Raw genomic sequence first — 23,322 nt, 5'->3', positions numbered from 1 at the left:
TTGTGAAATTGTATTAGTAGCAAAGTTGATCACTGCCAGTGTGTGTGTTTTTGGCTTTAAAAATACTGATATATCAGGGGGCACTTGGGTGACTCAGTGGGTTAAAGCCTCTGCCTTCAGCTCAGGTCATGATCCCAGGGTCCTGAGATCAAGCTCCACATCGGGCTCTCTTACTCAGCGAGGAACCTGCTTACCTTCCTCTCCCTCTGCCTGCCTCTCTGCCTGCTTGTGATCTCTGTCTGTCAAATAAATAAATAAAATCTTTAAAAAAATAAATAAAAATACTGATATATCAGGATAATGTCCATGTGCCTCCCCTGTGGCACTAGCAGGAAAGAGAACTGCCACCCAAAATATTGGTAATAATTCTGGGGCCTTGAATCCTCTCTGAACCAGAAATAATCCCTTTCAGGAGAAGACTAAAATGAAGAAAACAGAACCAGCCCAGATTTTCAATAAAACTTTGATGATAAAATAGCCAGTCATTCTTTGTCAGCCAATAGTCACAGTATTTCCTAACTTGACATATTAGGTATAAATTGTTGCCTCTTAGATATAAAAGCTCAGGTTAACGTGAGCAGTTTGGCTGGCTTGTCCTTGAGAGATGGCTCAGCCACTGTGGGGGTGCGGCTAGTCGTCCAGATGCTCAGCGCACCTTCCACATCATTGTGAGCTGGCTCCCACGAATGCCTCCACAATTGTTCCTCTGAGGGTTGAGGTTTCTGGTTAACAAACTTATAAAATACTAAAGCTCTCAAGAAAGTGCATAGGAGGAAAGAGAAGGTAGAAATATCAGTGAATAAACTGCAGCATCATTTACATCTCTTTCCACTGAGAATTCAGAAGCAGAAACTATTGGCACCTTGAGACAATCTAGTTAATTCATTTGCAGTGAAATCCAGAGGGAATCAGGTTATCTTTGCTAAAAGAAATGAGATCTCAGTGTCTAATCAGAGGATTTAAACAAAGTGTTATTAAAAGATTTTTTTTTCCCTCTCTATAATCTCTAGGTCCCAGGAGAAAAAAGAAGAGGCTATCACCTTGCTGAAGGACTCCATTAAATACGGTCCCGAGTTTGCAGATGCGTATTCTAGCTTAGCTTCATTGTTGGCCGAGCAGGTAACTGTGTCCTTTGAACTTCACATATTTTTAAAAATTTTTCCTGTTGAATGTATACACTAATATTATCTAGATTTTGATGCTAATGGTTCAATTTGTAAACTCATATTGGACAAGTAATTTCTATGTCAGTTTTCTTCTTGACAGAAATGACAAGTGTACCTTTCTTACTCCAATACTCCTGGTCTAGTGAAGGTAGCCTTTAGACACAGATGGTCCATTAGAGGTCATTGATGTATTCTGTGTCACTCTGAGACAGAATCTGTCAAGAGCAATACACAAGACACACCTAGATGGCTCAGTTGGTTAAGTGTCTGCCTTCCACTCAGGTCATGATCCCAGTGTCCTGGGATCGAGCACCATATCAGGCTCTCAGGGAACCTGCTTCTCAACCTCTGTGGGCCACCCCTCCTGCTTGTGTTCTCTCTCTCTCTCTCTCTGACAAATAAATAAATAATTAAAAAAAAAAAAAAAGAGGGGTGCCTGCGTAGCTCCATCAGTTAAGCATCTGCCTTTGGCTCAGGTCATAATTTCAGGGTCCTGGGATTGAGCCCCACATCAGTTTCTCTGCCCATTGGGGAGTCTGCTTCTTCCTTTCACACTCCCTCTATGTTCTCCCTCTCGTATAAATAAATAAAATTTTTTTTAAAAAAAACTCTAAAAATTTAAAATAGAATGAATGAATGAACAATGCACACTATTTGCTTATTTTATTGCTATTTACTTAATTTTTCTGGGGAATTGCTGATGGACTCAGATCTCCAAACTCAATATGCAACCAATTATTGATACTCTTAATAGATCTTGTGTCTCAGTACCTGTTAAAGGATCACATGAGGCTCATAGAACAGACTCTGAAGAGACAAACATTTCTGGTGGCATAAAGGGATATTTTTCTTTCCCTCCTTCTCTTTACTTGTATCTAAATGATTGGATACTATTTTTCAGTGTTTTGGATACATGTCACCTGCTAAGGGGAAACAAACAAATTATCTTCTCTAAATTGATGATACTGTCCTGTTGGCACATGTAAGTGCCTTCAGTAGACAGTGGATTCTGCTCTCACACAATTGCCAGACTGTCTTTAAAGGTTTTATTTATTAAAGGTTTTATTTATTTATTCGACAGAGAGAGAGATCACAAGTAGGCAGAGAGAGAGGGGGACGCAGGCTCCCCACCGAGCTGAGAGCCCTATGTGGGGCAATCCCAGGACCCTGAGATTACGACCTGAGCCAAAAGCAGAGGCTTAACCCACTGAGCCACCCAGGCGCCCCCGGACTTTCTAAAAATCAAAGTCAGCACCTTGCAAAGATGCCCTGTAGCATTCTGTTGGCTTAAATGTGATGAACGTTGGTTACATAGAGGTGCTATTTATATTCAAAAAACTTTGGAGGTTTCACCAGGATGCCAATTTAGAATTTTCTGTGGATATTTAAGTGTTAGAAATGATAAGCTTAGTTTTCATGCTCTGCTATTGTCCATGTAGTGTAGTTGGGCTTTAGACAAAAACCCATGCCTGTGGTGGGTGATTTCAGTGCTATTTTAGCACAGTGGTTAAGCGGACAGGAGGATGGTCATGTTCTGTGTATGATATACACTGGCTGTCCTCAACTACCTTTGGCTTGTGTTGAAGCAGACACAGTGGGAGACTTCTGAAGCAAAGATTGATTCTGCCATTGCTCCTTTTTCTCAGCTCATCCTGTTTCGCTCATTTTCATAGGACCTTTCCCCTGCCTTTTCCTGGCTGCGTGTTTTGCCATTACTCAGACATGCCAAGCATGCTTCTCTCTTGGGGCCTTCGCACTGACTGTTCCCTTTGCCTGCAGCACTTCTCTCCCAGACATCATAGAGTATCCTTCCTCCTATCACGCTGGTTTCTGTGCGAAAATTGCCCAATCAGAGGGGTTGTCTATGATTACCCTTTTTAACTGCCAACCTCTCACTGCCCATCATGTTCTCTGTCACTTTGTCCTGCCTTATTTTTCCCAAATATTATTTATCATCATCCAACACACACATATTTTTAAGATTTCATTTATTTATTTGAGAGAGAGCATGAGCTAGGGGTGGGGGAATGGTGCATAGAGGGAGAAGCAGACTCCCCGCTGAGCAGGGAGCTGAATATGGGACTTGAATTCAGGACCCTGGGATCAATGACTTGAGCCAAAGGCAGATGCTTAAATGACTGAGCCACCCAGGTTCCCCTAACATATGTTTGTCTATGATCCTTCTCCCACCACTAGACTATTTAACTCATGAGAGTGGCCATCCTTTCTATTCATGGCTATATTCCCATGTCCTTCACATTGTATGCAATCAATAAATTTTGAGTGAATAAATGAATCTATATGAACTGAAGGATATATAGTCCCTCCAATCCAGTACATATTCTGAATTTTCCTCTTATATTATGGGAGGACTAAGCATGTAGGCCACACTGCTTTGTAATTGATCATACCCAAATGTAATGTGTTTGTCCTGCACTGAGTGGTAGTATGAGGACCACCATGTGCAATTGCTCTTCATAACCATAGAATCAGGGATGGTCTTGGGAACAGCACTTACTACCTCATGCAGTGTCGTCTTTATGAGGACTCAGGAGAATTTCTCTCATCTCAGTATTGGGAAAGGTTCTGCTTCTGAATTGAACTTTTTTCCCTTTATTTTTAATCTAACACAGGAAAAATCTTGTAAACACTAAAAAGGGTCAACTCTATTTCCATTTTCCTTGCCCCCAACCTCTGACTAACAGCCATCTGGACTGTATAATATGCTTTTCTGTAGGTACCACTTTTATTCCAGGCTTATCATTTTCCTTAAATTATTTTATTCAAGTTTTATTTCCAATTCTTAAAACTACCTCAATTTCTTTGTGGAATAATGGGGTATAAGTAAGCAAATACACTTCACTCTTGAACAGAGTGGGAAGTAGGGGTGCTGACCACCTGTGCAGTCAAAAATCCACATATTAACTCCCCCAAAACGAAACTACTAACAGCTTACTGTTGACTGGATGCCTTACCGATAACATAAACAGTTATTAGCATATATCCTGTGTATTATATGTGTAATATACTGTAGTCTCACAATCAAGGAAGCTAGAGAAAGAAAATGTTATTAAGAAAATCATAAGCCAGAGAACATATATTTACAGTGCTGTCCTGTGTTTATTGAAAAAAGCCTGTGCATAAGTGGACCCATGCAGTTCAAACCCACATTGTTCAAGGACCAGCTATAAATAAAATAATGCATTCATTGTTCCCAGCTCTTGTCTTTTTTCCCAGTTCACCAGGACAGATGATAAGCATTTAATTGCTCTTCTTGATGAAAACTGCCCTTACGCTAAATGACATTATCACTTACCTATTATGAGTGATAACGTAGTATGTTTCGTGGAGCTCTTTGCAGATACGAGAATGTGTATCTAGTCACACAGTTCCATCTTCCTAAAATGCCATCTTATCTTTCTCCCCTTAAAATTCCTCCCTAGTTTTCAAGATCCAGTTCACCTCCCACTTCCTCCCCCAACATTTCTCCACCTCCCCTTCTCATGGGAGTAGAGCTCCTATAAAATTTATGAAAGCTCACACATCAATGTGCAAAATAGTCACACATTTTTATTTCTTGAATTCAGATGTGGAACTACAATTTAAACAATTTTTCAGGTACGTTTTCTTCACAAGACCGTAAGTTTCCTTAAGAAAAGCACCATCATCTTTGTGTGCCCATTTCTTTTCTAGGGCTTAGGACAGTTCACTGTATGATACAGGCATTCAGACAGCATGTTTGGATTTGATTTTCTTTGAGATTCAGGTACTCTGTAGTGTGATATTAAGAGCATTTGATAGGGAGCTAGGACACCTGGTTCTAGACCTTTCTCCATATTAACCAACTGTACAGACTTGGGTGAGGAGTACTTTACCTCTCTGGGCCTCAGCTTCCAAATCTGAAAATTGATAAATATTCTAAATTATCTTTACTGCATCTATAGTGCTAACATTTCAAGAGTGTGTCAAATTATCTTTTTTCATGTCAATTAAGTGCTCTTGTTTTTTACCATTTTTTTAATCCAAGTGTAATTAATATACACTGTTGTATGAGCTTTGGTTGTACAACAGAGCAATTGAATAATTCTGTACATTACTAAGTGCTCATCAGTATACATGCCCTTAGTGCTCATGAATATTTCAATGAATGCTGTAAGGTTCCACCGTAATTAGTGCTATTGTTTCTGTACAAATAAAGGATTAACATGTTAATATTGTGAAAGTGAATTGCCTTCTTCAGTTGTGTTTTCTTTCTAAATTAATGAGCTCCAATTTGGTGAAAAGTTACTGCTCTAAAGATGATTAAGATGTTCTGTGATCTCAAAATGTACTACAGTCCATTCTGCAATATCTTGCTATTAACACATCTTATAGGAATTGGAAGTTTAAAAAGGACAAAATATGTATGTTTCCTCTGTCATGTTTAAGGTATGTTAGATGCTGTATTTAAAATCAGCTGTGTGATAAATTTAATTTTCGTGAACTACAGTGGTAAATTGGAATAGAGTTATTGTGTGTCACATGGTTGAAGTTATGAACAGTTTTCAAGAAGAACAAAGGATGATTACAATCATGATCTTTCCTGCCATATAAGGGTCACTTTTTTTTCTTTTTCTTTTTCTTTTTTTTTTAACCAGGCTTTCCTGCTCTAGGTTCGAATGTAAAATGCTATGAGATCTAAGAATGTAATTGAAAGATTGAAAAGTTTTCTCTTTTCCTCCTTTAGGCAATTGATTTTTAACATCAAAGAGACAGAACAGCTGTTGGGCATAACTCAGGGTTGCCTTTCCTCTCTTTCAACAGCTTGTCTTCATGTTTTGAATTCTTCAGGAATAAAAGAGTGCTTCAGAGGCACAAGCAAGGCACAGAGAAACTGGTAGAGAGAATCCACCCAGCTTAACATTCTTTGGTAGTAAATGGATTCATTTCTTGGTGGCACAACCTTATTTAACAGCATTCCAGAATCTCCGACTCCCAGAGTGTATGAAAGCAAGGACTGCAAACCTTGGCCACTCTGTAACACAGCGTGAGCCCATCCCTTCATGGAGCAGGCCGTCTTCCAGCATCACCAGACACATGCATGGCCTATCCGCACTGTTGTTCTGGGCCAGTCTAATGACAGAAAACTGTCCTGTACCCCTGAACCCCTAAAGTGGGTCATCCTGTAATTGGCTCCCTTTGAGCCCCGTCTGACAGAGAGCTTGTTGGGCGCAGTTGTGTTATCACTTCCCTGATCACCCCTTTCCTAAGCTAACCTCTTTTCTTTCACCTTGATTCTTTCTTACCCTGATTTCCAGATTCTTGGCTTCTGGTCATGTTGCTTTGCATAGCCTCTGGACGATCCACTTTCTCTGTGACAGGATGGCTTCCTGTATTAAAGTGTAGTTCAGCAAGTTCAGGTTGGAATAGAAATACTTCCCTGGCTTGACATCCTGGGTGTCTGCTAAATGTCACCCTGAAATGATTTCTGCTGGTTGTTTGGCAACCGCATGGCACTCTGGCTCACATTGGAGACAGTCAACTCAAGTCCCTATAACCTGTGAATCTTTGTTAATGCAATCGTTAATGCAAGCCTCATCCATGCTGAAGGCATGTTTTTAAAATCTGGCTGAAAGGACTCATCTTTATCTGTATTTAATTTCAACTTCTTTGTGATCAATCTGAGATTTCAAGTGTTCTAGGACTTTTTGTCCTTTTTCTGCCATCTTTATATTAACTGGCCTTCCCAGATATTTCACTTGGTAAATTAAATAAAAATAGCTTCCAGTTACTTATTTATGTTTTTGATTAAAAAATGTTGCAGAGACCTGCATTGTTTTTGTAGGATCTTCTTGCCAGGTTGACCTCTCTTTCACCTGAGACTCTTTACGTACAGTTATTTGTTGGTTCATTTAGCCAATCATGTTATCATCTAGCTCACCTCATCTTATCTATGAGGATGTTGTGAGGTGCTTTGTTAGAAACCTGCTGAAATCCTTCCCCTGATTGGAGGATGTGATTCTATTAGAAAACAACAATGAGGGGCCTGGGTGGCTCAGTAGGTTTAGCGGCTACCTTAGGCTCAGGTCATGATCCTGGGGTCTTGGGATTGAGTCCCGCATTGGGCTCCCTGCTCAGCAGGGATCCTCGTTCTGCCTCTGTGCCTCCCCTCTGCTTGTGCGCTCTCTCTCAGACAAATAAATAAATACAATCTAAGGGGGGGGACCCACCCCCAAAAGGTTTCATTTACCATCCCTTGCTTTTACAGTAAGCATACTGCTGTCTGTTGACCCCATCTCCCATCCCCACTGCGAATAGAACCTGGAGTGTAGTAATCTCTTGTGGGATTTGCCTGGGACTAATATTTTGTTCATTCTGTTGGAATCCAGAAGTAAAAAGTAATTCTTTCCGGGCACAGTAGAGAATTTGAAGAGGGAAAATTTGAAAGATGAGTTAAGCTGAAAAGGCATTATATGCGGGACTTTTGAGGCCCACAGTGGAGCCCCGATTTGAAATTGATAGATAATAAGAAGCAAAGGCAAGTGACGAAGGAAGAGGTTTTTAAAACCTGGGAGGGAGAAAATCATGTGGAGTATTTTGAGGAGGTTTTTAAATGCATTCTGGCATAAGTAGTGGAGAGCCTCCTTTCTGGAACAAAGTGTGGGCATGGACAGACGTTATTGTGGGAAAAGAATCCCTTTGTATTTAGGAACTGAAACTGTATTTAGGCTGAAAGGAAAAGAAAATGGAAAATTAAGAATTCCAGGGTCAAGCACCTAACAGTGAGAAGACACATAGCCACTGAGCACCATGGGGAAGCCAAGGAGGTGGGAGATTTTAGAAAGGGTGGAAATGAGATTCACTTCCACATTCCTTTTCAGTTACACAAGTAATATGAAAATGTAAATGAAATGTATGAAAAAGAGAAGATAAAATATACCTTTTATTAATAATGTAATATCTGGAAATAAAGAATATTATTTTTTTAATTTCCTGCAGGTCTTTCAATATACTTATTTTGTTTTCATACTTCAATTCACATGTAATTTGTATCCTATTCTTTTTCATTTGCTATTAAATTAAACATACTATACCTGTTTTCATGGTGCTAGATGCCCTTGATAATACCATTTTAATGGCTACTTACTAGTATTCAAAATTATACATTGTGATTTATATAATAATACCCCAAAGTTTGGTCACTTGGTTTCATGTGTGCATGCACGCGTGTGTGTTGGGAGGACAGTGAACTTTTCCTTTCTTACATCTTTTTTAAAACAATATTTTGAATCATTTCTAATGATAGATTCCTAGAAGTAGAGTTCCCATATCAAAAGAGTATCATCATATTTCACTGAGATACCTTACTAAATTGCTCTTGAGGTATATTACTGAATTGCTTTTCTAAAGAGTGGTACCCATATCCTCTGCTCCCAGCAGTGTACAGCCTTTAAATGTTGAATGTTAGTGGAACCTTTAAGTGGAACTAATGTGTGGACAGATGGCAGCAAAGGAGATTAGGGCTGGGAAGGTGGATTTAGGACTCAAATAAATGAAACCACATTATGAGTAAGTTATTTCTCTGAGGGGAAAATGAAGAAAAGCATGTGAAGGAAAAAAAAAAAAAACCTTGAAGAATTTTTTAACCTTCTCATTTTACAGAGAAAAATACGGTGTGTACTGAATTAGCTGCTGCTCAAGGTGATAGAGATAACTAGTGTGAGGGCCAGGACTGGACTGCTTTCTTGACTCCTTGGCACTGCACTTTGACTATATGACTCTGAAGTCCTATGACTGGACTGCAATAATGGGCCATAGTCAAGGAGGTTGGGTGTAGAAGGAGTGGGAAAGAACAGAAGAGATAGAGGAAACCACAAAGGGTGAGCTGTCATAGAAGTGAGATACATAAAAGAATCTGCAAAAAAAATTGATGCCTGTGTTTGTCTGCTGCAGCAAAGAAGTCAAGAAAACTGAGAACAGAAAATAAACTCTTAGATTTAAAGTCAAGGTGGTCTTGGACTTAGTGTTCTCTTCTAGTTCTCCATACCCCTCAGAACTGGCTGTACTCCAGCTTCACAAATAGGACTGTAAACTTTTATAAGCCAACCATCATTTTTAAACAGCCTACTCTTATGAGAGATGATATAGGTTGCATTACACTAACAGTAAAGGGGGAAAAAATTAACACTGCTTATGACTCTGACCCATTGTAAATTATTGCTAGCCCCAGGTTTATAGCCTATTGAAAAACTCAGTCAATTTCATAACACTTAAGATATTTTTATTTAATGTATTTTGAGATAAGACTTCACCGGATACAAGAATGAAAAGAAAATTGGAATAATAAAATATAAATTAGGAGAGTAGACCAAGAGTGGATGGTCTAGAATCAGCTTTTCTCCTTCTGCCATCTTTTGGGTCAGTTCAGCCACATATACTGTTGCATTGTGGCCAGGCCAACTTGAACCAGACCCTACTTTAAGAATTATTGATTTGATTATTCAGCACATACTTATTGAACATCTAGGTATCACTAAACACTAGAGATTGTTGAACTAATAAAGTACAGGCCTTATCCTCATGGAACTTAGAGTCTGGAAGGGAAGGCTACCCCTGAGCAAAGAACTATAGCCCCCTCCCCAATATCTAACACAATTGTGACAAATGTGTAATGAAGAAGTACCCATGAGAATGTGGGAAGGGGCACGTGAGGGGCAGGGGCGGTGGCCAAAGAGCAGCATTTAATCAGCTACCTGAAGAACTTCTGGATAGCAACAAGATTTTAAAAAAGAATGGGAAAAGCTTTCTGGCTAGAGGGAATAGACCACATGAAAGCTCAGGGGTGAAGAAGAGTGGGATCTCTTCCTCTAATAGAAAATCATATGCCTGGAAGTGCAGAGAATGAGGACAAATGGTGTGAGAAGAGTTTAGAGATGGGGGAGGGGGGAACTGCAGTTCTCTGCAAATATGGCTCCCCCGCTTTTTTTGTGGTCTCCTGACAGTGTTATATACCTGTAATTGCTTACTCTCATCACACTTTTTCTTTAAAGCTTTTCTTTAATGATTCTTGGCATTAAATTATCACAGAATAGTGTTGATCACAATCTGCTGGGTGATAAAAAAAACAAAAATTTCAAGATTAAGAAAGACCTACCATTTCCTTGGTGAAGAGAAATGCCAAGTTCCTTGGTTCATTTTAGTTGGATAAGAAAGAGAATTAGACATCAAATATTGGCAGCTTGTTTCTTATGAATGTCCCTGCTGAGGACTGATAGGTGAAAGAACTGTTTTGTAAAGAAAATAAAAGCAAAGGAGAGGGTGAGAAAGCAGGCATCTCTACTCTCTGGTTTTGTTTTTGTTTTTGTTTTTGTTTTTAAGATTTTATTTATTTATTTGACATAGAGAGTAAGAGAGAGTGCAAGTAGGCAGCGTAACAGAGTGAGATGGAGAAGCAGGCTCCCCACTGAGCAGGGAGCCTGATGCAGGGCTTGATCCCAGGACCTTGGGATCATGACCTGAGCCAAATGCAGTTGCTTAACCAATTGAGCCACCCAGGCGCCCCTGCTCTGTATTTTGAACTGCCATATTTTAAAGTTTCTTAGAGAAATCATTGACATGAGTTTAAACATCCATTGCTCCTAAACTTCCCAGGTTCGTCATTGCAAATAAAGACATGGGGCTAATGGGAAATACCTTAGAGATATGTATGCTCATATCATTGACCAGAATGAAAATACTTCTAGAAAACAATTCAGGTGCATGACCATGGTGTCAGGGTACTAGGAGAACTTTCCATCCCAATCTCTGTAGGTCCTTCAACACTTTGGAATATCATATCTTATACCTTCTATACATTAAGTACCTGTTATGGGCCATTCATTAAACCAGCTGTTCACAAAGTGTTGACTGGGGACCCCTGAAATCCAAGAAGGTCAATGCAGTTTTCATAATACTATTAACAAGTAATTTGCCTTTTTTAACTCTCATTCTCTCATGAGCATACAGTATTTTTTTAGAGGATCCATGATGTATTTACAATTACAAAAAGACATTAAAATGTTCTCCCACTGGGGCGCCTGGGTGGCTCAGTGGGTTAAAGCCTCTGCATTTGGCTCGGGTCAGGATCTCAGGGTCCTGGGATCAAGCCCCACATCAGGCTCTCTGCTCTGCAGGGAACCTGCTACTCCCCCTTGCCCCCCGCCCTCTGTGCCTGCCTCTCTGCCTACTTGTGATCTCTGTCTGTCAGATAAGTAAATAAAACTTAAAAAATAAAAAGTTCTCCCACTTTCCAATTAAATGTCTATTTTTAAAAAATATTTTATTTATTTATTTGAGAGAGAGATAGTGAGAAAGAGAATGAGCGAGAAGAAGGTCAGAGAAGCAGACTCCCTGCAGAGCTGGGAGCCCGACGCAGGACTCGATCCCAGGACTCCAGGATCATGACCTGAGCCAAAAGCAGTTGCTTAACCAACTGAGCCACCCAGGTGCCCTCTATGTTTCTTCATATACTTCAACTAAAATCATAAAAATAAATTAGCACAGGAACATCTAGGTGGCTCAGTCAGTTGGTTGTCCAACTCTTGGTTTTAACTCAGATCGTGGTCTCATGGGTCCTGAGATCAAACCCTGAGTCAGGCTCCATGCTCAGCAGGGAGTCTGCTTGGGGATTGTTTCCCTCTGCCCCTCCCCACCCACTCTGAAATAAATAAATTAAATCTTTAAAAAATAGACTAGCTTTAAAGTACATATGAGGATCCATCTGTCTTCTATTATTAAGCCAGGCATTAAAGAGATTTGTAAAAATATGGAATAATGCCAGTATTCTCACTAGTTTGGGGTTTTTTTTTGTTCTTTTGCTATGGAAAAGTATTTTTTTATTTTTTATATAAATGTATTATAGTTCAGTTTATTATGTTTTAAGTAAACTATAAATATTTTTTATATTTCTCAGCTTTATGTTCATCGTGGTGAATAGTGATAAATATAGCCCACATAAACAAAGCTCTTTGGGGGTCCTCAGTAATTTTTAGAGTATTAAAGGATCTCAAAACCATGAAGTCTGAGGATGGCTGCATTAAGCCCGTGTCCATTTGTCCTCCTGGTTGCTGCAACTTGAACTACAAGAAGTTTTCCAAACATATCAGTTAGCCCACGAGAGTAAATTAAAGTTGAGTTGCTTTTTCCAAAGATCTGCTCTTCACTTTCCCTTCCCTGAGGTAAAAAGCATGTCATGTTGGGTAATTACAGCATGTAAAAAGTGGAGATGTTGACTATGTTTTATCTCTCCCCCAAGGCCCATTTTCTTTCCACCCTACTGAAAATGCTTGAGCCTTGGAGAGGAGCCCATGGTTGCAGGCTGCCCATTTTAACCATCGTCCTCAAAAGTGATTTCATGCTGAGACAGGGGTTATTGGGGACTCTGATGTACGGCAGACAGTATTATTTGTCAGAGCCATTCTCTGGTCACAACCATTTTTAATTAAAGTTGTCCTATAAATAACTTATATTCACTTCCTCTGGATCTCACAAGTCAGTAGAGACCAGGAATGATGAGCTTAGGTCAGGACATCTAGCCAGATGAGGTAAATAGAGAGGGAGTGCTTAAAATAGAGCTTCAGGGATTAAGGACTACTACTTGTTAAGATAAATGCATTTCCCTTCCAGAGAAGGTGGAATTTATTTTAAATAAACACCTCGAAGGAATTTTTCTTCTTTGGTGGTGGCTCCTGTTCATTTTTTAATAAGTAGAGCTAATCATTCCTTGAAATTTACAGTCCAGCGAAAGGAAAAGACAGATATTGAAGACATTTTTCATAGAGCCCAAGTCTTGAGACTGCCCTTGGATGACCAAGGGCACACGGATGCCATCACTAGCTCTTGACACACATGCTCTTTTAAATCCCATTACTTCTTTGGACCTTGAAAATTGCATTTCTAGTGGAAACCCAGCTCATAAACCCCCAGTAAGAGAAGTTTTAGATGAAAAAGATGATCTCTTTGGCTCTCTGAGAGCAACAAGAAGATGGGGGAAAAGTAAAATGAAATCAAGTGAAGGAGGAATTGCCCTTGAAAACTCTTGTTGACTGTTGTATTTGACTTCACCAAATCAGACTGTGAAGACACCGGTGTTAACTCTTTTCAGGAAAAGTACCTTTCAGTTCTCCCACAGTTCTTCCAGATTACTTAAAAAGTGATGTTTCTTAGATCTGAAGTAGCCACAGATTTTTTTCAAGACGGCTTTGTGTTCTACAGCTGCTGGAGGTAATGCATCCAGCATTCTTGGGCATTTGGATCATGACAGGTGTCGAGGAGCTATCTCACCCCAGGTCTTAGTGTCACTCCTGGCTGCCCTTGTGGTTCCCCCCTCATGACACTGTGACAGTACATTGCGATGCCGTCTTCCTCTCTGCATCCCACTCGACTCTCCTGGCAGGATTGTGTCGGTCTTGTTCACTCTTCTGTCTCCCCTGCGTACTTGGCACATGTATGGTGCTCACAAAATAGCTGTGGACAGGACAGATGGATATCCAAAAGTGTAATTGTTTCTTTTGATGCCAGAGACACCATTATTGCCAGAAATACTGCTTTTATGCAGGGCTTATTCAGTTCCCTGTCCACCAAAAGCCTAAATTCTCTTCCCTCTTCCCTTGTAGCTATAAGATATGGGCCATGTCTCTTAGCCACTTTGTGCCCAAGTTTCTTCATGAGTTAAAAATGGTGGCAAATTAGTGTCTTTTTAGTATATTTCTATTTATTTATAAATATAAAGTATTACTCTTTCCAGCTCTAATATTCTTTTATTTTCTTGGCTGAAAATCTCATCCATTGTATTTTTAATAGTTGGGTGGGGTTAGGTTTGTTTTTTTTTTTTTGAAGTTTTGATTTTACCATGACTATGTTCGTGTGTTTTTAAAAGCACCATATAGCATAGAGAATTTGATCCTTTTAAGACAAAGGTGACATTAAAATCGAACAGTAACACTTGTGAAATGGTAACACAGGAAACTTGAGATCTCTAGGAGTTGACACCCCAGCTTTGGATTAGCCAGGTGTTCTTTTTCTGGTTGCCTCTAGGATATGAGGTGTTTATTAAACTCTGTTTCAGAAGATGATTAAGAAAAGTTAAAAGGAAAAAACACCTGGGTTAGTTAATTATTTCTCATTTAAAGCCAACTGAAGAGCTCTTGTAGGAAAGGAACTTGAGACTCCTGGCTACTCGGACAGGGCCACGACTCCTCATGGGGCCGCAGGAGCCACTCTAGGACTCCTGAGCTCAAGAGAAGCTGTACTTCCCTTTTTAAAACACTGCTGTCATTGGGTTGTATTTATTAGTTCACTCGTTTTTGAGCTCCTGATAGAAGTATTTTGTTCTCTTCATCTCCCTGTTTTTGGTATCTGTCTCCTAGTGATACAGTAATAATGCTAACACTAACTAATGATCGTAACAAGGATATGGCTAACGTGATAAAGGGCTGTGTGCTGAGCATTGTTCTACGTGCTTTACATGTTTTGATCCATTTAATACAACAACCCTATGCGATAGGTACTACTGTTATCCTATTTTACAACTAGACACGTAGAAAAGTGAGGTCACATAGATAGTAAATTGTGGGACTGGCATTCCAATGCACATAGTCATGCACTGGCAGCCCATTGCTTCATCGCTGTGCCACACTTTCTGTAGGCCTTGCAGTAAACATGTCCTCAGTGAATGAGTAAATGAGAAGTATGCAGTGGTACTTGGTAGCTATTAATATGATTAGAGTCTTAATAATTTATGTCCTGCCTATCTCTAAACACACATACACAAATTTGTTGGTCCTACAGTGAATGATAGCTTCATAAAGTTTTTCTTCCCTTTAATAGATTGAAAGATTATTTTGAGATTTGAGGTTTTTATTCTTTAATTTTCCTAAATTAGACTCTGTTTGGCAATCGAAAATACATGTACTTTTTAGAAACATGGATCTCCATTTTCGCTGGACTGTGGCTTTGTAATTCAAATAGGTGAAATTTGCCAAATTCAAACCACATCTTGTTTCCTAAATGGTACTTAAATGTGTGGATTCGAAGAGATGGCCTTAGGGGCACCTGAGCAGCTTAATTCATTAAGTGTCTCTTCATTAATTCATTAAGTAACTCTTGATTTCAGCTCAGGTCATAATCTTGGAGATGTAGGATTGAGCGCTGCGTCATCAGGCTCTGGAATGCAGTCTGCTTGAAGATTCTCTCCCCCCCACCAACTCATGTTTGCACGCTTGTGCACATGTGCTTTCTCTCTCTCTCTTTCTCTCTCTCTCAAATAAACAAATAAGTAAATAAAGTTTCAAAGAAATGACAGTGGTCCTTCCACAGAGTCAAGTGTCTTTACTTTTCTGGGTCAAATCAAATGGAAGCTTTTTGGCTTATAACACAAGGCTCAGTGCATTTTTTATTCACAAGCCAAAGGGGTCACATCTGAGAAAATTGATGCTGTACATTCCCTTTGTGTGTGTCTGGTTGAATACTTAATAGTAGTAAATGTGATAAAATTATGGAAAATGCCTACCCTCAGAGCATATTAAAGGAAAAGTTGCTGTGTGCTTTATGCCTGATTATTTCCTTTTACCTGACCTTCCCAGCAGTACCAGGAAACTGTGAAATTGTTTACTCATGAGTAATTGTTAGGACCTGGGTAGCTTTGATTCATTAAGTAGGTTTTACCTTCTATATTGTGAAAGAATGTGTAACCCTGTGAAAAATGTACCTAATAGCTAGTTCAGAATTACTAGTGTGCTAAAGCAAATCTTTAGAAGAAGAGCAGGACAATTAGGAAGATGTGGCAGTTGATCTGGGCCTTGCCACAGTAATAAGAGTTGGAGGTCTGCCTTTGGAGAGAAGTATATTCCTATTGGAGGATTTGGCTCTGAAATGAAAACACAGGTTGACTAAAAGAAGCAGCACACAGTTGGGTGGACTCTAGAACTATTTTGATTAAAGAAAGGTCAAGGCCAGTCCCTCCTGTAATTGGCATCAGTCTCCTCCTTTCCTCAAAAACCTCCCCAAATAAACCATGCAGTGTGTGTAAAGAGAGCGTTAGCTCTGCCAAGTGCAGCTGTTAGATGGATGTCCCGGGCCTCCTTGGCTCCCAGATTGTCACCTCTCAAGATATTCCTCTGTGGATGTGTCTGTCACTCATTTTCACACAGAGTTACTGGGGTGGAAAGCATACCAGTCAAACAACTATTTGAGGCTTTTTCCAATTGCAGGGCAAATCCTTCTAGATGTCTTTCTTAGTAAATATCTGCTTGTTTGCCCCAAAGGAACTAAATAGGAATGAATATGAACTGTAGGAATTTGTGCCATTGGCACTGACTTTAATTCAAAATATGTAGTGTTTGATCTTGGTGCCTGTTACACAATAGATGCTCAGTAAATTGGTTTCTTACCTTTCCTATTCTGTTGTTCAGTTTATTGTTGTTGTTGTTGTTGTTTTGAACTTTCTCATTTATTCTCCTTTATTCTCTTTTAAAGGAGAGATTTAAGGAGGCTGAGGAGATATACCTGGCTGGAATAAAGAACTGTCCAGACAGCTCAGACTTACACAACAACTATGGGGTTTTCTTAGTTGATACTGGTGAGTGAAATTAAAGAGAATCTGTTCCATTGAGATGAGATAATACTATCTATCAAACAATGATTTCTCTTAAGTAACATTCACTGGGCTTGGCAGGAAACTCACACCATTGACCATCTCATTGTACCGTGGGGCTATCATTTCTCTAAGTCTTCAAGTTCGGCTCAGTAAAATCCACCCAGTTTGTATAGCACTCAGAAAAACTACCTGCATATCAGAATACTTGCTGATTTAATGAGTAGCAGGCTTTTGAGTATCATTTAGACAAGTCCATAAATCTATGATGATGAAACAGTCCTCAGCAATGATACACGGCTTGCCTCTGAATCTACTTACCAGCAGATGGAAAATACTTCTGTATGTCTGATTTTAAAAAGGCTCCAGAATTGTTCCATCATTCTTTACTTGATGTAGATTACAGAAACTATATTATTATTATTATTATTGATAGAGTGCTCTTACATGACAGGTGCTATATAAAATATACTTACTCCATCTTATTTAATGCAAAACTTTACTGGGCAGGGATTCTGTTTTCTTTATGATTTGTGTCCCATCTACTTTTGACACGCTATGAATACTTATAAGGAATCAAAAGGTAGTTGAATTTAATACAAAAGCACCATTCTATTCTCATTGACTGTTAGGCTATCTGCCTTGTGATAAAATTATTTTAATTATTTTGTCAGTATGAATACTCAAATGGGTTTTTATTTTCTAGTATATCTGAAACATTTCTGTTTAATAAAATGTAAATTTACATTCCAAAACTCCTAGGAAATGCCCCTTATATTTAGTTTTGTAGTGCCACCTGCTGGTTTCTTAGCAACACACTAATACATTAGGTGTCCTGAAGATATAAAAACTGGAAGAGACCCCTTGTTGATCTGGTCTTCCCTCTTCCTTCTACCTCAACAACAAACAGTGCTACTCCCCTAAAAATCCCACTGGCTATCCTGTATATCTTCCTGCCACTTCCTTCATAGTCATGTATTTTGTACTGGTAGAAATTCTCCCTATTACCAGTGAACTGTACATAGATCTACACAGACATAAAATCTTTATGCTGCAGACATCCATTCAAAGAAGGTGCACTTGAGAACATGTCTGCAGGTCATAAACATTCCATTTCATCTAGGACTTCAGACCGTTCTATAGTTCAGTCACTTAGATGTAATTTCACGAGGAAGCTTCTTTGGGGAATCTCACCAGAAGCTTGATTCTAGTTCTAGTTCTGGTCTTCATCCTCAATTGCCCTGGGATTTTTTTCAGGTCTCTTAAGTGCCCTTTACGCTTTAGTGTCTATAGCTTTAAAGCAATACCTTGATATATTTTTTAATATAATATTAAATATATATATATAATATTATATTATATATTTTATATATTATATTATATATTATATTATATATTATATTATATTTAATATATATATTAAATATAATATAACTTAATACCTCTTAAGTACCAAGACACAGCTAAAGGGTAGCAAAAGGCATCTAAATAGGGGCACCTGGGTGGCCCAGGAGGTTAAGTGGCCAACTCTTGATTTCAACTCAGGTCATGATCTCAGCATCCTGAGATCAAGCCCCACACTGGACTCCATGCTCAGTGCAAAGTCCGCTTCTCCCTCTTCCTCTGCTCTTCCCCCAGCTCACATGCTCATGCGCGCACGCGCTCACTCGCTCTCTCGCTCTCTCTCTCAAATTAATTAATCCTTTTTTTTTTTTAAAGGCAGCTAAATTGTGTCAAAAATACCTGTAAAGATGGGGCGCCTGGGTGGCTCAGTGGGTGAAAGCCTCTGCCTTCATCTCAGGTCATAATCCCAGGGTCGTGGGATTGAGCCCTGCATCGGGCTCTCTGCTCAGCAGGGAGCCTGCTTCTTCCTCTCTCTCTGCCTGCTTCTCTGCCTGCTTGTGATCTCTGTCTGTCAAGTAAATAAATAAAATCTTTAAAAAAAAAAAAACCTGTAAAGATCATTTAATTAAAATATTTTAAGCTGTATAATGCATTAAACAAATGCAAGGTGGTGGGGTGCCTGGGTTGGCTCAGTGGGTTAAAGCCTCTACCTTCGGCTCAGGTCATGATCCCAGGGTCCTGGGATCAAGCCCCGCATTGGGCTCTCTGCTCAGCGTGGAGCCTGCTTCCCCCCCTCTCTCTGCCTGCCTCTCTGCCTACTTATAATCTCTGTCAAATAAATAAATAAAAAATCTTTAAAACAAATGCAAGGTGGCATTATTACTTTTTTTTTAAAAAGTCCCATTACATAAATACCATTTAACAAAGATGTCTGATTTTTAAAAAGATAAAGCAGTGCCCTGATTACTATGTTGTGGTAGAGTAATTGAAACCAACGCTTAGAAATAGTTTCAGGACAGTTTTTTTTTTTTTTTTCTATAATAGCCTATCTATTTTTTCATATAATGAGACATAACAGTATCTTGTATAAACAACAGTCACAGATAATCTCAAAACATCATATTAGCTAGGGCAAAGGCCAGAAAACACTTGGGCTAAAATGTTAGACATTAAGAAAAAAGCAGATTTTAGGTTTTATTGCTTTTTTTTAATTATTGATTTCCTTGGAACTGGGAATGAATAGTAAAATGATCCAAAGCTACACAGTGGCAAGGAGACGAAGCCAAAATGCAAGCTCATTTACAAACTGAATAATTGATGGTATGACTCAGTAATATGAAGAAGAATGATATACATCAGAAGAGAAATTGAAGAGCCTCGTGTGTTGTAAATTAAGACGTGCTCTGCTCTCACCAACCACCCCTGGCTACAGGCTCTCCAGAGAAGGCAGTGGCCCATTACCAACAGGCCATTACACTCAGCCCAAGTCATCATGTGGCCATGGTGAATCTGGGGAGGCTCTACAGGTCCTTGGGAGACAACAGTGCCGCTGAAGAATGGTACAAACGGTAAAGTTCCTTTTCTTCACTTTGTAAGTTGCCCAAAGACCTTAGTAGTCACCCTTCCAATTTTTATGTCATCGGAACAGACATGCTTTTAGAATAGTAACCGATTTTGCCAATTCGGGCAACCCAGATTCTCCTCTCCAAAGAGACTAATATCAAATACTAAATGGTATCTTAAGGGATGCTTAGAACAGCAAGTTAGAACCTTGGTTAGAACCAAGGCTGGACTTGTTTTCTGAGGCTGCGGACTGCAGCCACAAATAGCAGTTTCGAAAATGGATATGGGGGGCAGACAGTGCATGCATGGGAACCAACCTATCACCATCAGTGGGAAAGATCCTTGGAGCTCCGTCTCCATATGGTGAGGTCACTAGAGACATTCTTATAGTTAGAGGGTGGCAAGACTGTTTTAAAAACAGTCTTGATTATAAAAACAGAGACCACATTGAAGAGTGTCAAACCAAGGACTGTCCTCCTTAAACCTGCGTTTCAAGCTTTCAGAATGTACCTATGAGAATTTCAGTTCACCTTTCTTAAAACTCAGAGCCCTGCAGGTGGCACGCAAAGCAGAGCTATTATCACCTTTGGGAGCGCTGTATTATAACACAGGCCGGTATGATGAAGCTCTGCAGATTTACCGGGAAGCCGCAGCACTAGAACCTTCTCAAAGGGAGCTCCGCCTGGCCCTGGTGAGTGCGTTGGCGAAAGAGATGAGCTGGACATGCAGTGTGCCGTGCAGGGAGCTGGGTCAGAAGCCCCAGAATTACAACTAGAGCACTACCATAGATCCATTTTCTGAATACCCATATAGCCAGTGTGGGAGCCATTCACCAAAGGCGTATACACCAAAAAAGTTTTTTAAGTTTTTGATTTACTGAATAGCTCATGTATCCCCTTTCACCCAGATCTGTCCATTTTTAGCTTTTTGATGAATTTATCATGTATGTATGTGTGTATGCATCCACATAAGTACATATGTGCATATTTATGTGTGCAGATGCTTAGTATTAATACGTTTAATTTTTTTTGTGAGCCATACAGAAGTTACAGATCTCATGCCTTTCTTTCTTTTTTTTTTTTTTTAGATTTTATTTATTTGACAGGGAGAGGGAGATGCGGGGCTCAATCCCAGTACCCTGAGGTCATGACCTGAGCCAAAGGCACACGCATAACCAACTGAGCCACCCAGGCACCCCGCCCTTTATTTCTAAATATTTAAGCATATAGTTCTAAGAACAAGGGCATTCTCTAACATAGCTAGAGCATGGTTCTCAAATTGAAGAAATTAATAATCAGCAATATTTTTAATTTCAGTTTTTGGAAATGTGCATTTTTGCTACTCTTCTTTAGATCTGCAATAAATCAAACTTGTTATCTTTTTGTAAACATGACATCCTGTTGAAACCATATGAAATAATTTCTTTTGAGATAGTTGAATTTTTTAAAAAGTCAAGTCATTTTGTTGATGTCTTTGGTGTCCCTGCTATTCACACACAGTGCATGCATATGCCAAAATAAATAAATAAACAAACAAACAAAATTTTACACCTGTACACTGTGGGAATTCTCTGAGTTGCAAATAGATGCTGAGCATTTTTTTTCTGGAGTGTCTCTGGAATGCCTTTCTTCAGAAATGCTTTGTTTGATGAGGTGATACCAGTGTCTCCTAAGCCAGTTCAATGTGGTTTTGCAGGCTCAGGTTTTGGCTGTGATGGGTCAGACAAAAGAAGCTGAGAAGATGACCAACCACATTGTGTCAGAAGAGAACGGATGCCTTGAGTGCTACCGCCTGTTGTCAGCAATCTACAGCAAGCAGGAGCTCCACGACAAGGTAGGGAGCACACTGGAATTGTTTGGATTCACAGGTAGAAAATGAGGTGTGCCTGAATGATTCTCCAGTCTGCACATTTATGAGGCTGAGCAATCTTGAATGTCATCCATTGGCATATCCTATCTTACGGATGCTTTTCACAGTTACCCCCAAATTCTACTATGTCCCCTTGAAACAATACTTTCTTGGTTCATTTTTGGTCTAAAGATTTTATGTGATAGTATCTCAATTTGTTTTCACCTAACTAGATATAGACTAACATTTGTATGTTTCATCATTTTCTATGTTCCTTCAAATACATTATTTATAGAATCCTTATAGCAGTCTTTATACAGGTCAGTGACCTTGTATTTCAACTATTATTGTTTATCTCCATTTGAAAAGTTATGTGACTTGAATTTATGGAGCGATTCAGTAAATACTTATGGAATGCCTTATATATGCCAGCCTCTGTGGTAGGTACCAGGAATAAAGTACTATAAGAAAAACCAAAAAAATCAGCTTTGTCCCAATGGAGTTTATAGAAGAAGAGGAAACCAAGATTAAATAAGCAATCAAAAACAAATGTAGAATTATAGCTATGCTCAGTAATGTCATGAAGAGTGTCATGGTCCTAACAAGCTGTTATCAGGGACCTGAGTGATCTGAAAGATTAGGTTCCCTGTGGAGTGATATGAAGGTTAATGCTGAATGATAAATAGGTGTTACTAGATGAAGGGGGGCAGTGAAAAGCATTGCAGGCCAGTTAAAGTATATGCAAAGGCCCTGTGGCAGCAGCAAATGGCAAATCTGAGGGATGGGCATAAAGGGAGCAGGGCACTGTATAAGATAATGGTCACAGAGTTTGCTGGAGACAAATGTACCTATGAGAATTTCAGTTCACCTTTCTTAAAACTCAGAGCCCTGCAGGTGGCACGCAAAGCAGAGCTATTATCACCTTTGGGAGCGCTGTATTATAACACAGGCCGGTATGATGAAGCTCTGCAGATTTACCGGGAAGCCGCAGCACTAGAACCTTCTCAAAGGGAGCTATTTAGATACTCATCTAGATGGACTAGAGGGTTACTTTTCTTCACTTTGTAAGTTGCCCAAAGACCTTAGTAGTCACCCTTCCAATTTTTATGTCATCGGAACAGACATGCTTTTAGAATAGTAACCGATTTTGCCAATTCAGGCAACCCAGATTCTCCTCTCCAAAGAGACTTAATATCAAATACTAAATGGTATCTTAAGGGATGCTTAGAACAGCAAGTTAGAACCTTGGTTAGAACCAAGGCTGGAATTGTTTTCTGAGGCTGCGGACTGCAGCCACAAATAGCAGTTTCGAAAATGGATATGGGGCACAGGGCTCAGGACCAGGGCAAAGGTTTTATTTTTTATCCTTGGAGAAGCCTTGGGCTTTTAAGGAGAAGAGCGACATGGTGGAATTTGTGCTCTGAAGGATCCCTAGCTGCAGGGAGTGGGGCACTGGGTGCTGGGGGGGTGCAGAGTGGGTACCAGGGACCTAAGAGGAGGCTGTGTTTGGAGTGGTCCAGATGGATACAGGCAGGGTAAATCAGCTGACCCCAGGTCTTGTTTTCTTTCATCTTTATCACTCACTTCCCTGTGAACTGGTCAGGGACATGTCATTGTCACAGTGTAAATGAAAACCCTGGAGTATAGGAAAATTATTTTGTCAGGGCCACATTATTTCTCAGTGAGAATATCAGAGAGAATGAAGAATGTGTTTTGATTGTCATTTACCGCACCAGCTAATACTTAAGGACAAAAAGTATAAATGTTATCTTTTAAGTTAGTTTTTCTTCA

The 23,322-nt window shown here is 39.6% G+C and overlaps 1 protein-coding gene across 3 annotated transcripts in view; it reads left to right on the top strand.

The window, feature by feature from the left end:
- TMTC1 (transmembrane O-mannosyltransferase targeting cadherins 1) overlaps positions 1 to 23,322 on the top strand; it is a 277,223-nt gene that overhangs the window by 239,930 nt on the left and 13,971 nt on the right. For all 3 annotated transcript variants that reach the window (XM_059185860.1, XM_059185861.1, XM_059185859.1), the window contains 5 exons: positions 1,011 to 1,119; positions 16,659 to 16,761; positions 19,553 to 19,688; positions 20,230 to 20,374; positions 21,379 to 21,516. In XM_059185860.1, the coding sequence (XP_059041843.1) occupies positions 1,011 to 1,119; positions 16,659 to 16,761; positions 19,553 to 19,688; positions 20,230 to 20,374; positions 21,379 to 21,516 (631 nt within the window). The remainder of the gene's footprint in view (positions 1 to 1,010; positions 1,120 to 16,658; positions 16,762 to 19,552; positions 19,689 to 20,229; positions 20,375 to 21,378; positions 21,517 to 23,322) is intronic.

Source organism: Mustela lutreola, chromosome 8 (genome assembly GCF_030435805.1).
Source record: "Mustela lutreola isolate mMusLut2 chromosome 8, mMusLut2.pri, whole genome shotgun sequence".
NCBI lineage: Eukaryota > Metazoa > Chordata > Mammalia > Carnivora > Mustelidae > Mustela > Mustela lutreola.
Note: the sequence above shows the minus strand (reverse complement) of the source record. Positions and strands in the feature narration are given on the sequence as shown.